The sequence below is a fragment of the Rhagoletis pomonella genome, unplaced genomic scaffold (assembly GCF_013731165.1).
Source record: "Rhagoletis pomonella isolate Grant_MI unplaced genomic scaffold, Rhpom_1.0 Rhpom_scaffold_00001, whole genome shotgun sequence".
Classification (NCBI taxonomy): Eukaryota; Metazoa; Arthropoda; class Insecta; order Diptera; family Tephritidae; genus Rhagoletis; species Rhagoletis pomonella.
In genome coordinates, this window is record NW_023458555.1 from 10,166,355 (window position 1) to 10,178,548 (window position 12,194).

The window sequence follows — 12,194 nt, forward strand, 5'->3', positions numbered from 1 at the left end:
TTGGCACTTTTTAGCACGTTTTAATCCCCAATATGACACCTCATAGCTGAGGATAGTTGGCAGCTCTGGTGTTAAACTCAAAATTATCAGATTTTTCGTGTGGTTTTAGGTGAAAAGCCGCATCAAAAGCTAATAAGACTCAAGCTGATCTAAGAAAGCAAAGTATTTCTTAGCTTAGGAAAGAAATAATAAGAAGAAGACATTAACGCTGGCATAGTACAACAGGACTTTACTTCAGCCAAAGGCCTTTGTGGTGGTATAACCTAAAAAGATCAGACTTCTAATAAGTCTCCTTAAAGAGAACGCCAGGCGCACACTCCATCCGATAGGCTGACCGATTTCGGTCGGACAATTTTAACATTCGAACTGATGCGCTCACTTAACCAGATTATTTGCCGATAGAATTTGTACGCACAAATCAGGTTTACATTTCAATTTTTAAGCACTGAAATATTTTGATAAATTTGAATTGATATATTTACTCTGAAAATGTAATTTTATATCTACATAGGTTCATATCGTTACCTTAATATAGAAAGGCCCTATCTCACATGGTCATTGAAATGCAAAAAAGCCGTAACTAACTAAATTTTTTATTGCATAAAACGACTTATAATTCTATGATATGCATCATAATCGATCAAAAAGTGAATTTTGAATTTTTAGTGTTAGTAACGGCTTTTTCTATTTCAGCGACCATATGAGATAGGGCCTTTCTCTATTAAGGTAACGATATGTGTGTAGATAACTTTTTGGTTTTGCAGCCAATTAGCCGGTGCCGATTCGGTTATCGGCTTATATGTATGTATGTGAGCGCACCCATATATGTAAATACAAGTGTTTGTTCATGTTGACCGTATACAACCGGCCGAGCATTATTCGGCCGATACTGATTTCGTAAGAAGACATCTGCATAAGTTGGGAGTCTGGTCAAGATACCAGGGACCAAAAATAGCCGTTAAATATCAAGATTATTATTTTTAGTTCATTGCAAAATCGTTATTTTGTGATTTTCTGCGATTTTATGGCTGACTAAATTATTTTGTGATCAAAAAATTTAATCTGAAAATAATGGTTATACTATTACAAAAAAAAAATAAAAATCAAAAATAACGGTTATTCTTGATCGAAGAAAAAAATCATAAAATAACGGTTAAATTTAATTTAGAAAAATAGAAATTCAATTTTAAAGATTAATGGAGATTTCTTTTCTACAAAAACTGTTGCCTTTTCAATGCCCTCTCCTTAGTATTTATGCGTGGAGGGCAATGAGAAGGCAACATTTTTCGGTAGAAAAGAAAACGCCATAAATTATGTTTTTCATTATGACGATCATAATCGTTATGGTCCCTGAAAGATACACCATTGCCTCTGCTCCTCGAGGCGACGAGAGAAAAGTAAAGACTCAATGTTTCCAAAGGATGAAATTCCTACTTCCAAAAGTTTTTCTAGAATTTCTGTATGGAATATAGAACGAAGCGAGATATTGAGATGAGTAGAGGGCAGAAAGAACAAGTGAGCTCTACAACGCTAACACTCAAACATTTCACAAAGTACGGACTGATTCAGCCCAAAACTGACTGCCATATCCACTTTATTTTTCTTAAGGATTTCTGTTGCGATATTCGCTTATACATATTTACCCATGTATGTCGGATATATAATACAGAACGTCACACACAAAAAAATTAAAAACTTCAGAAAAACTGCTTTAAAAAAATCAGAAAAAATATCAATTTTGCATCACCGTATATTTGCAGTCCCAAGGATAAAGCGCTTTTCCAGCAAACGCGTGATATTGTTGCAAACAAACAGTTATACTTATCTAAAAAAAATTTTTATAAAAAAATTGTTAATCTTTCTACTTACTTTGCACAGCATTGTGGGTACCTTTAGATCCTTTCGCACCAGCCATGGCAATTTTTTTGTTTAAAATAAACTGCTTTTATACCTATGTAGTCAAACTACCTCTGATATTTATTCAAATAAATTTTTGTGTATATCGTCTTGCATTCACTTAAAAATTTGCACAAATTCCTTAAATCCCTTTTAAAATATATTTTTTTATTTTTATTATATCACTACTCGGTTAGTCCTTTTTGTCTGATATTTAATAGAGCACACAGCCGTTGCCTTGGGTGACTCAAGACAAACTGAATTCCAGTTTTGAAATAAATACACTCTCAAACAACGAATAAAATGGTGTGGCGCGCTGTTCAAAGTAGCTATAAAGTGGGTTTTAAAAAATGCACTCACACATATATACATATGTATGTATGTATAATCTACATTGTAGATACATTTCTAAGTACGAATTTAATTTTAAAACATCGAGCTCGTGCGATCAGTGATAGCTTGGAAATTGTAAATAAAAAATAAGAAATTTTGCACCTTTCGGGGGATCAGGAAATAGTTCATATTCTTTTTTTTTTTTTACTCTAATTTCCACATTTAACATTTTCAGCTCAAGAATTAGCATGTTTTCTAAAATTATAACAAATTTGTTTTAATTAATCGTTTGGTACATACATACATACATATGTATGTGCATCCATAGGTACATATTAGGGTGGTACATAAAAAATTCCAAAATCTAAATTTTCTATGGCGCACCCGTTTTCTTTGTTCTACGTACAAGATAAAGATATCGCACACTCAATAATATAACGAAGTATCAACTCATACAGTTGGTATGGAAAAAGATATACGGAAAGAAACATACCTTCGCCATATTAGGGAAGTTTAATTTTATTTTAGACTGAAAATATTTTCTACTTATCAAGCTTATTAGTTGCATAACGAAACTTTCAAAAACGTAAATTTCGAGTTACATTTCTACATTATTAAACGTGCGATGTGTATCCACGACAACTTCAAAATTTTTAATTTTAAGAGTCGCAAATTTTTAGAGACCATCCTAATATTTATATTATACTGTATTGTCTTAAAAACTAGCCGAATAAAATTTTATGCGATTCGGAACACGCAACTCGTGCAGTCAAAGTTATCAAACAGTTCGCGTGTTCTGTACTTTGTTGATCCTATTAAACATTTAAAATTGCAGATTTACTAGTAATGTGTTCAAATATGGATGACATATCGAATTTATCGCATTTCCAAAGTTTTCATGGACGATTTGGTAGCCTTAATTCAAGTTATTAACTAAACTTCAACTATGTATGTATGTATGTATTTAGGCTAAAAAGCACAAATATGGAGGGTAGATGCATATCAAAAATCCTGTCAATCCTACTATTCGGCCATAAAATGCCCCAAGGATTAAGAAAAATTCTATCCAAAGAATAAACCAGCTTATCGCTCTTAAAAAAGATAATGGTATGTGGACAACCTCAGCCAAAGATTTATTGACAGCTTCAGGTTCCACTAGTTCCGAACCCGCAAACAGTACGTTGTTGGACTCGATTGAGAGCAGGGAAAATATATTGTCCGCATAATTTCGTCCGCAAGGCTAGACGGTATAATTTCGGCAATGCTACAGGGGAAGAAAGCAGAACTATTAGGCTCTATATTCACAGCCACCATCACTTTAAGCTCTTCATCTTTTTCATTAGCTCTGTAACCGCCTAAGCGATTCTGGCCGAGTTCGGAGAGCACGCCAAGTGAAGCCAAGTCGTTCTCCACTTAGCCTTTCTATCGCAGTGGGGGCCTCCCTCTTTCTCTGCTACCACCAGCGTGTTCTGAGTTGAATACTTTCAGAGCTGGAGCATTGGTGTCTATTCTAACGACATGGCCAAGCCAGCGGAGCCGCTGAATTTTAATTCGCTGCATTATGTCCATGTCGTTATAAAGCTCATAAAGCTCATCGTTCCATCGTCTGCGGTACTCGCCGTCGCCAATGCGTAAAGGCCCGTAATTCTTCCGCAAAACCTTTCCCTCGAACATTCCCAATTCTGACGGAGGTGGTGGTATTGCACAACGTCATTTTACACAGCCGTGCCAGTTTCGAGGGGATGCCAAATTTATACATCGCGGCGTATAGGCAACTTTTAGTGCTATCGAAATATGCGGTGAGTGTCGATCCTTTTCTCGCGGGTCTTTTCCCGGATTTGGCGTATTAGAAATACCTGGTCTATGGTAGATTTGCCAGGTCTAAAGCCACACTGATAAGACCTAATCAGTTCGTTGACGGTGGGCTTCAGTCTTTCACACAATACGCTCGATAAGGCCTTGTAACCTATGCTTAGAAGGCTGATCCCGCGGTAGTTGGCGCGAATGGCGGGGTTGCCTTTCTTGTGGATTGGGCAGAGCACACTTAAATTCCAGTCCTCGGACATGCGTTCATCGGACCATATTCTGCATAAGAGTTGATGCATGCACCTTATCAACTCCTCGCCGCCGTACTTGAATAGCTCAGCTGGCAGGTTGTCAGTTGCAGGAGCTTTGTTGCTTTCCAAGCGCGCTATTGCTATTCGTACCTCGTCATAGTCAGATGGGGGAACATCGAATTCGTCATAATCGACTGGGGGCTCGGGTTCGTCTTCTCCACAGCTTTCAGTACTGCTACCATTTAGGTGCGTTTTAGGCATCAGTCACTAGGTCGCCATTGTTGTTCTTTCAATAGTTCGCTCTGGTCTTTAAACCTTCCGTATGTCGACTAACGCTGTGGTAAAATTTTCGGTCGCATTCCCGTATTTCCTCCTCTTCTTACTGCCTCTCTCTTTTTACTGTGGCAAACACGTCTTTTCGTACCAGTTGTTCTTTCGGGCTCGCTGAAATCCGACTACTTGTCCGCGGCAGTACTTAATGAACGGGAAATGATGGTCCACTGCTAGAATATGTCGGTTTGTTGAAGAGCGCTCTCCGAGAGCAGGAGTTAGAGTCGAGTAGCGTAAGCATTGGTTGTCTGTTGTGCACATTTTTCGATGCACAGAGACGGGTGCGCATAGTGGTTGCAAAAAGAGAGTGGTCTGAGTCGATGTCTAAAACACTGAAAACATGCCTTCCGTCTATCTTAACATGATAGCCACGTAGCTTGAAAGATCTTTTTATGCTTGCACTTAGTACTGCATACTACCACGTTTCGGGCCCCGGTTAGCTTCAGTCCGTTGTCAAACGTTTCGTCGTGGAGGCTGAATTTTCTGACGGTGCTTCCAAAGATCCCTTCCTTGCTCCTGCACCCTGTCATTAAGGCATGATTTTGATATAACGGGGGCAGCCCTCGTATTTTCGCTCCAAGCGCTCATAGAAAAGATCATTGGACGCCTCGTCATTTTCTACCGTCCGGACATGACCGAGATGTTGAAGAATCTCGCTTTGATGCGGCTTGTGGTTCGCTCGTCCACCAAGGTGAACGGAAGTACTCGGCGACGGAGTCTCTCTTCCACCATAAATCCAACACCGAATTTGCGCTCCTTTACATGGCAGCTGTAGGAGACGTCGCAAGGTCCCAGACGTCCAACGCAGTTTTTAGATGGCGGTGATGTCAGCTTTTAAATATAAATACATAATATGTACATTAAACATCTTATGTGCTTGATAATTTGCATTTCTAAGCAACACTAATATTTCAGACGAGTTTTAGAAAAGGATTTAATACTTTGGTGGCTAACATACATTCGATATGCGTTGGAATACTAAAACATACCGCTTAATAGTTGAATTTACCATTGTTTAATGCATTATTCATTCAAATGTTTGAACTTTCCAATTTAGTTTTTCGTTTTTTTTCATTTCCCTACTTTAAGTTGCAATATTCCTAAACAATAAATAAAATAATAAAATAAACTAAACTAAAACTACACTGTGGAACAATTTTATGATTTTTATTTAGGTATACACCGATATAAAGCGCAAGCGGTAGTGTCCATATGAGATAGTCGAGCCCTAAGAGGATTTTGCTTCACCTCAACACAATTTTCTTAATATGGAGTATATAAAATTGCATGAAACATAATTCTTCATTTAAGTTTACATGTGTACATATATTTTCGTAGAATATTTTAACTCTCGTAAATTTAATCTTCAAATTACCTGCTTAACACCTATATGGAAAATGTCAGTCTCCTAACTGCCATTTTTAATGATATTGATCTTACTTTTTCAAAATCAAAGGATCAGAAAGACCCCTGGTCAGTGTTAAGGAATTAAATTGTTCCACGAAAAAATTGCTGACAATTGCGTTTGGGCAAGATTTCGTCGGGGCCCTAAAAACGTTGTTTCACAGTGTTATTTATAAATTCCTTGTCTCTTAAAAGAGTGCTGTTTCGAATATATGCGCGAGCTAATTTCGAGGCATAGGTGCATTCACATTTCATTTACGAGGACCTATGTAGTTAATCTGAAACGCAAATACATGCGATTAAATGCCATAGTATGTATTTACAAATATGTACATACGTTTGCAAACAGTAAATATGCATTTACGCAAGTGAAACTTTAAACTCAAACTCGACATGTTTTCGTTTTTAATTTTTGCACGTATGTACTTGCGACTTTTGTTTATTAGAAAAAAATATATATATATATATAATAAAGTTTATCAAGAAATTATGGTTTTTTCTTCTGTGATTTCTTGCTTTTCTTTTGGGGCGGAGCTTCCTCTGTTGCCTTTGCGTCCGACATTTCCACATCAAACGGCGATTCGGCGCTGAAGCCTTTTATATAAGGTTTAACCAATTGGAAAACCAGCTTCTCATGTTGTACATTACGCGAATCCAAACTCAAACGTACAGTTACTGGATCAAACGCATGAAAAACGACATCTCCACAACGTTGTGTATAATCCTAAAGAGGATTTTTTTTTTTAGAAATTAAAGGGCATAAAATAAAAAATAAAAAAAAAATAATCAGTCAGCTCACCTCCTCGTTAAACTTGAACACTACACCGCCTGGTGTGGCCGCTTTATCGCCGGATAACGAATTCAGATATACAGTACCTTCCAAACCGAATTTTGGTATAAGCACTTGTAATGCATTTTTTTCGTACAAACAGCACATAACTGTGAAAACAACAAACGATTCAACAATCAGTAAAAATTGGAAAAATTCAAGGTAGGTTTGCCAATTTCACTTACCCTTCTTCGTCCTGAGTTTTTCCACGGAAGAACAAATGCGTATTTAGCGCAACTGATGCACGTCCCGCATATTGTGCCATCTTGTGTCGGTAATTTAGATTATGACACAACTCTTCGTTCAATTTCTTATCGAGTAGGTCAGCATATGTACTATCAGCGCCTATAGAAGCAGCCAAGAGGCGATGCACAATGATGTCCGAATATCTGGATATTAAAGTTATATAATTTTAATTCTAAATTTCAATTAAATCTACGCATGTCTACCTTCGAATTGGCGATGTAAAATGTGTGTAAATCGGTGTCGCCAACCCGTAATGGAAAAATTCCTCTGGTTGCAGTGTGCCGCTAATAAAGTAAACTGCCTGCATCATGCAACGTGTCGTCAGAATACGTATCATTGTATTAAAATATGCATTATCTGGCTTCACACAAGCATCCAATGAGCCAGCCAATTCCAATCCTGAATCAATTTTAATTTCAAAGCCTTGATGATTCGCCGCTTTAATAAGTGGTTCGAAATTGCTTGGCGCTGGCCGCGGATGCCTGCGTAACATGGCGCATTCCGGAAACTCGGTACATATATGTTCAGCCACTGTGCAGTTGGCTAACAACATGAATTCTTCAACCATGGAATTCGTTTCACGCACTTGTTTTGCCTCTACTTCGAGTGGTTCGTGCGTCTCACTATCGACTTGGAAACGTATCTCCGGTGACGCTAGCACCAAAGCGCTGTAATTATGAAATATTTGTACGAATACATAAAAAAACCACTAAATAAAAAATTGTTACCCATTGTCCATACGTCGCTTCTTCAATATTTTCGCCAGTTTATTGAGATTTCTAAGAGATTTGGCGATTTCCGTTTGCTGCGTTGTATCGTCAATAATAATTTGCGCCTGCTCGTATGTCATCGCTGCCTTGGATTTGATAACACTTTTGTGAAAACGTTTCGTTAATATATTCGCCTCATTGTCCAGTTCCCAAATACAAGAGAAAGCAAAACGTTCTTCACCTCCTACTAGCGAACACAAATTGGAACTCAATAGTTCCGGTACCATGTCAATACGTTTGCCTACCAAATAAACCGTGGTACCACGTGACGCTGACTCCTTGTCCAACGCGTTGCCAGGACGAATGAAGTGACTCACATCAGCGATATGTACGCCTACTTCTAAACGTCCATTAGGCAGTTCGCGACAATGTAGAGCGTCATCAATATCCGTACAACCTGGCGGATCCACAGAGCAAATATTCAAATCGCGTAAATCGACACGCTTTTCGTAATCCTGCGGACAATTTAAAAAAGTTTACATGGCTTTTTTTTTTGTTAATACATAAAATATCATACCTCCGGTGTAATGATCCATGGCATTTGTGGTAGAAAACTCAGCACCTCCTCGGAGAATTTGCTATGCGGCACATCGTGCTCCAGGAGTATCACCTCATTTTCGGTGTTCACATCGCCCAGCGGTCCAAGGCTGCGTACGAAATGGCCATGCGGATAGCGTGATGTGCGTGGCCAAGAATCAATAGCTACTATTATGCGCTTATTCAGCAGTTGCTCTGCCTGACGCGTTTCTATGCGTACGCGTGGAATTTTACGATCCGCAGGAATGAATATATGGCGTGATGTGTTTTCCAACAGACTGGGTTGTAATATACCGCAGTATTGACGCCACTTGCGGCGGATTATGCCTACCACCTTGCCTGTAGGGCGAATCTCTTCTCTTTTCCCGCGATTCTTTTCAAAAACGACTTTTTCTTTGGCTGTGCGTTCTACATTATCCCCCGGATCTTCATCAACGCCTTCTTCCAAAACAATTTCACTTGGAGCTGACCATTCTTCTTGAGGTAAGAGCTCAATAGCCACAATATCAGCGTCAACAGCACGGTTTAGTGCTTCACGGCCTTGTATAAGTACCTGTAAGTTATGAAATATGTAATGTCGAAAAGAGTACGATAAAATAGTCAATTGTGTTTACCGGATGTTCGAAACCTTCGACCGATACCGCTCCTTCTAGATAATTCTCACGAGACGCCTGAAAAGAGCCCTGCAGCAGTCGTTTCGCCTTAATGCCGTCATGTATATCGTTTATACTCAAGTGTGTTGGAAAGATGGGCAATGTCTTCTTATCGCTTTCGAAATTCTTACGGGCATACTTATCAATTAACATTGGAAAGTCAGTTAACGATTTTACATACTCCTCGGCATTTGCTACTAGTATACCCTCCTTTTCAGCGCGCTCCCTATTGGCGGCATCCTCCGTTATCATCACCACCCGGGTGCGTGGGCGTCCTGACTTTTGAAAAGCACGACTATTTTGTGCCTCCCCAATGTGGACATCATACCAGAGTGTGGCTTTTCTTATAGCGCGATCATTACGATCATTAGCACTCTCACCGGGCTCACGTTCAACATAAGTGTCCCTGTAAGGAAAAATAAAATTAAGTGCACGCGTTAGCTATCAGATGTAAAAAAAAGGCGTCAACCTACTTGTGATGCTCATTTACGAATACGTAAAAACCACGCGTCTTATGCTGCACAACATCGCGGAATCGTTTGTAAACCGCACTGCTATTATGCTTAACCTCATTCAACATCGTAGACAATACAATCACATTGGATATAGCATCCTCCTCCAGCACATCGATTTGATTCAGCACAACATTTGTATCCAACACAATATAGTGCGGGAAAGGGAATAATGTGCTTTTTACTTCGCGCTCAGGAAGTAAAGCCACAGAAGTTTCGTCCTGCACACAATTTTCGCATATCTCTGCACCACATCCCAAGTCATCACGTAGATAATGCTCACGTACGATCTGAAAGGATCTTGTATGAAGGTTCCGAAATATGTATGTTTTTGTTGTATGTATTACCTTTAGAATGTTGCCACGCTTTGTTTTACGCGTGAACTCGCGTATGGTCTGCATTTTTAAGCGAAATTTAGGTTTTTAAACAAAAAAAAACTATTAAAACCAAATTAAAATCCCAAATTCGCCTAACAAAATCACTAAACATGTGGAAGAACAACAAAAGTGGATTGTTGAAACAGCTGATCAACAAAGGTAAGTGTTGTTGACGTCCAATATTCGGGTACATCACAAAAATTAGCAAAAGTATAAGGTTTAATAAATTCAATATTAATTAATTAAATACAGATGTAGAACTTTTGACCTATGTATATAGGCTGGGCAACAAATATTTGTTTGCTATAGTAACCATATGCAGATGTTGCCAAAAACTATTTTATTTACGGCAATCGTAGGGATAACATAAATACCCTTTGGAAGGGAAAGCAACACTTTTACCCAACCACACGTGTGTTTCGTTTTTATGTGTTCCTGCGCATTTTTTATTTTCTTCATCAGTTGAATGGTCAATTTTTTAGTGAATTTTATTTAATTTGTGCAAATTATCAGGAAAAAATAAAAAATGGTTATTGTTGAAAAGAGCTTTCCGCGAGGCGGATTGCCTGTGAAGGAAAATAAAACAAATGAACCAAAAGAAAATATTGTAAGTACCCAAAAGCATGATTGAGCCATCCACAACACAAACTGACTCACATATACTTCCACTAGATTTTTGGAGCACTACAGAAGAAAATCAAGAAACCGAAGTCTAAGCCAAAGGATACTGAATTTGTTGAAAATGATCAAATCCAGTCGGTGTCTGCTGAGCTACTTAGTTACGATACCATTCAGGATGGCATGAATATAATGGGTGTAGTGAAAGCTATAGACCAGTTATATCTTAGTATCTCACTACCCGGCCGCATGATTGCACGCGTCTCTGCTTTGGAAATATCGGATTCCTATACTAAAGCTACCCGCGAATTTCTACAGCAAATCGAAAATGGGAACAATTTTAAGCCACTTACAGAATTATATCACATTGGTCAGCCAGTTTACGGACGCGTACAGGAAATTAAGCAAAATGAATATGGTCGAATGCAAATTTTACTATCGTTGCGGCCAAGTGAAGTGCATTCGGAATTGTCACACATGAACATCAAAAAGGGATTCGTTTTTAATGGTGCTGTTGAAGAGGTACAGGAGCATGGTTATATCATAGAAACAGGCATCAAAGGATTACGTACGTTTGTGCCATTGGAGAAAGCGCAACCTGATCACGTTGTTGGAGAGTTATTTTTTCTAAAAGTTGAGAAAATGACAACCGACAAGTCAGTTAGTACATGTATTTGCAAAGAAATCAAGCCGGATAACATGAAAATCAAAAATCAAATGGAACCAAATATTGATTACATTTTACCCAGCACGATTGTACAATTTTCCGTAGCAAAAGTACTTAAAGATGGCCTACAGGGCACCATAATGAATGAATCATTCACTGCATACATAAATGAGCACCAATTGGCTGAGCCATTGGCGTTGCCGGAAGATTACGAGATAAACTCTACGATTAATGCACGCATTTTATACGTTATGCCGCTTACCAAACTTGTCTATTTGACTTTAAATTTACGCACATCGTCCAATGAGCAATCTGTTGAGCCACAATACAAGAGAGGCGACATCATAGAAGCAGCTAGAGTACACCACTTGGGAACCGGTGGTGTAATTTTAGTGTTAGATAACAAATTTAAAGGTGTGCTTTCGTATCGCTCTATTAAGGCTAATTATAAGGGAAACTATGATCAGGATGAGGTGCTGGTTAAATATGCAAAGAAAACAAAGCATAAGGTGCGAGTGCTTGACTATGATCCAATGGATTCGCTTTACATTTGCACCGATGATGCAAAGACAGTAAATGAAAAGGTATTTACTCTGGACGATATAAAACCTGGTGAATTTGTGACAGCCATAGTTAAAGAACGCGAAGCTAAAGTCGGAGGTTATGCAATGCAGGTTGGCAGGGTAAAAGGTAAGTGAAGAAAATGTATAATATTAAATTTAGAAATACGTTTTGAGCAACTTTGTCAATTTTTCTTTTGTTTATTTAATGTGTATTATTAATTCATAAAAGTCTAGCTCATTTTACAACAAATATAATATAAATACATGGTGAAATTATAAACTCGATCTTATTACTACACCATGATATAAATCTACATTTCAAACTTTGTGCAAAAATTATAAAAATTCTGCATAATTGCATTTGAATTTTCAACTTTGTAATCAGGTTTTTCAGATTTTTTT

At 38.1% G+C, this 12,194-nt stretch overlaps 3 protein-coding genes across 3 annotated transcripts in view; 1 reads left to right on the forward strand and 2 right to left on the reverse strand.

Annotated features, from left to right (window-relative positions):
• LOC118752044 (acyl-CoA synthetase short-chain family member 3, mitochondrial) overlaps positions 1-4,547 on the reverse strand; it is a 7,815-nt gene extending 3,268 nt beyond the window's left edge. The window contains 1 exon segment of the mRNA XM_036486897.1: positions 4,437-4,547. Coding sequence (XP_036342790.1) covers positions 4,437-4,547 — 111 coding nt within the window.
• Positions 4,548-6,416: 1,869 nt separating this feature from the next.
• LOC118738498 (exosome complex exonuclease RRP44) lies at positions 6,417-10,082 on the reverse strand. The gene is given in 10 exon segments (XM_036469438.1): positions 6,417-6,744; positions 6,820-6,939; positions 6,941-6,959; positions 7,035-7,238; positions 7,299-7,763; positions 7,824-8,320; positions 8,383-8,955; positions 9,017-9,461; positions 9,529-9,857; positions 9,915-10,082. Coding segments are annotated over 10 exon segments (2,943 nt in total). The 5' UTR covers positions 9,969-10,082; the 3' UTR covers positions 6,417-6,507.
• Positions 10,083-10,294: 212 nt separating this feature from the next.
• The window catches only part of LOC118752063 (protein RRP5 homolog), a 9,550-nt gene continuing 7,650 nt past the window's right edge, over positions 10,295-12,194 (forward strand). The window contains exons 1-2 of the mRNA XM_036486913.1: positions 10,295-10,551; positions 10,617-11,919. Coding sequence (XP_036342806.1) covers positions 10,471-10,551; positions 10,617-11,919 — 1,384 coding nt within the window. The 5' untranslated portion in view covers positions 10,295-10,470. The remainder of the gene's footprint in view (positions 10,552-10,616; positions 11,920-12,194) is intronic.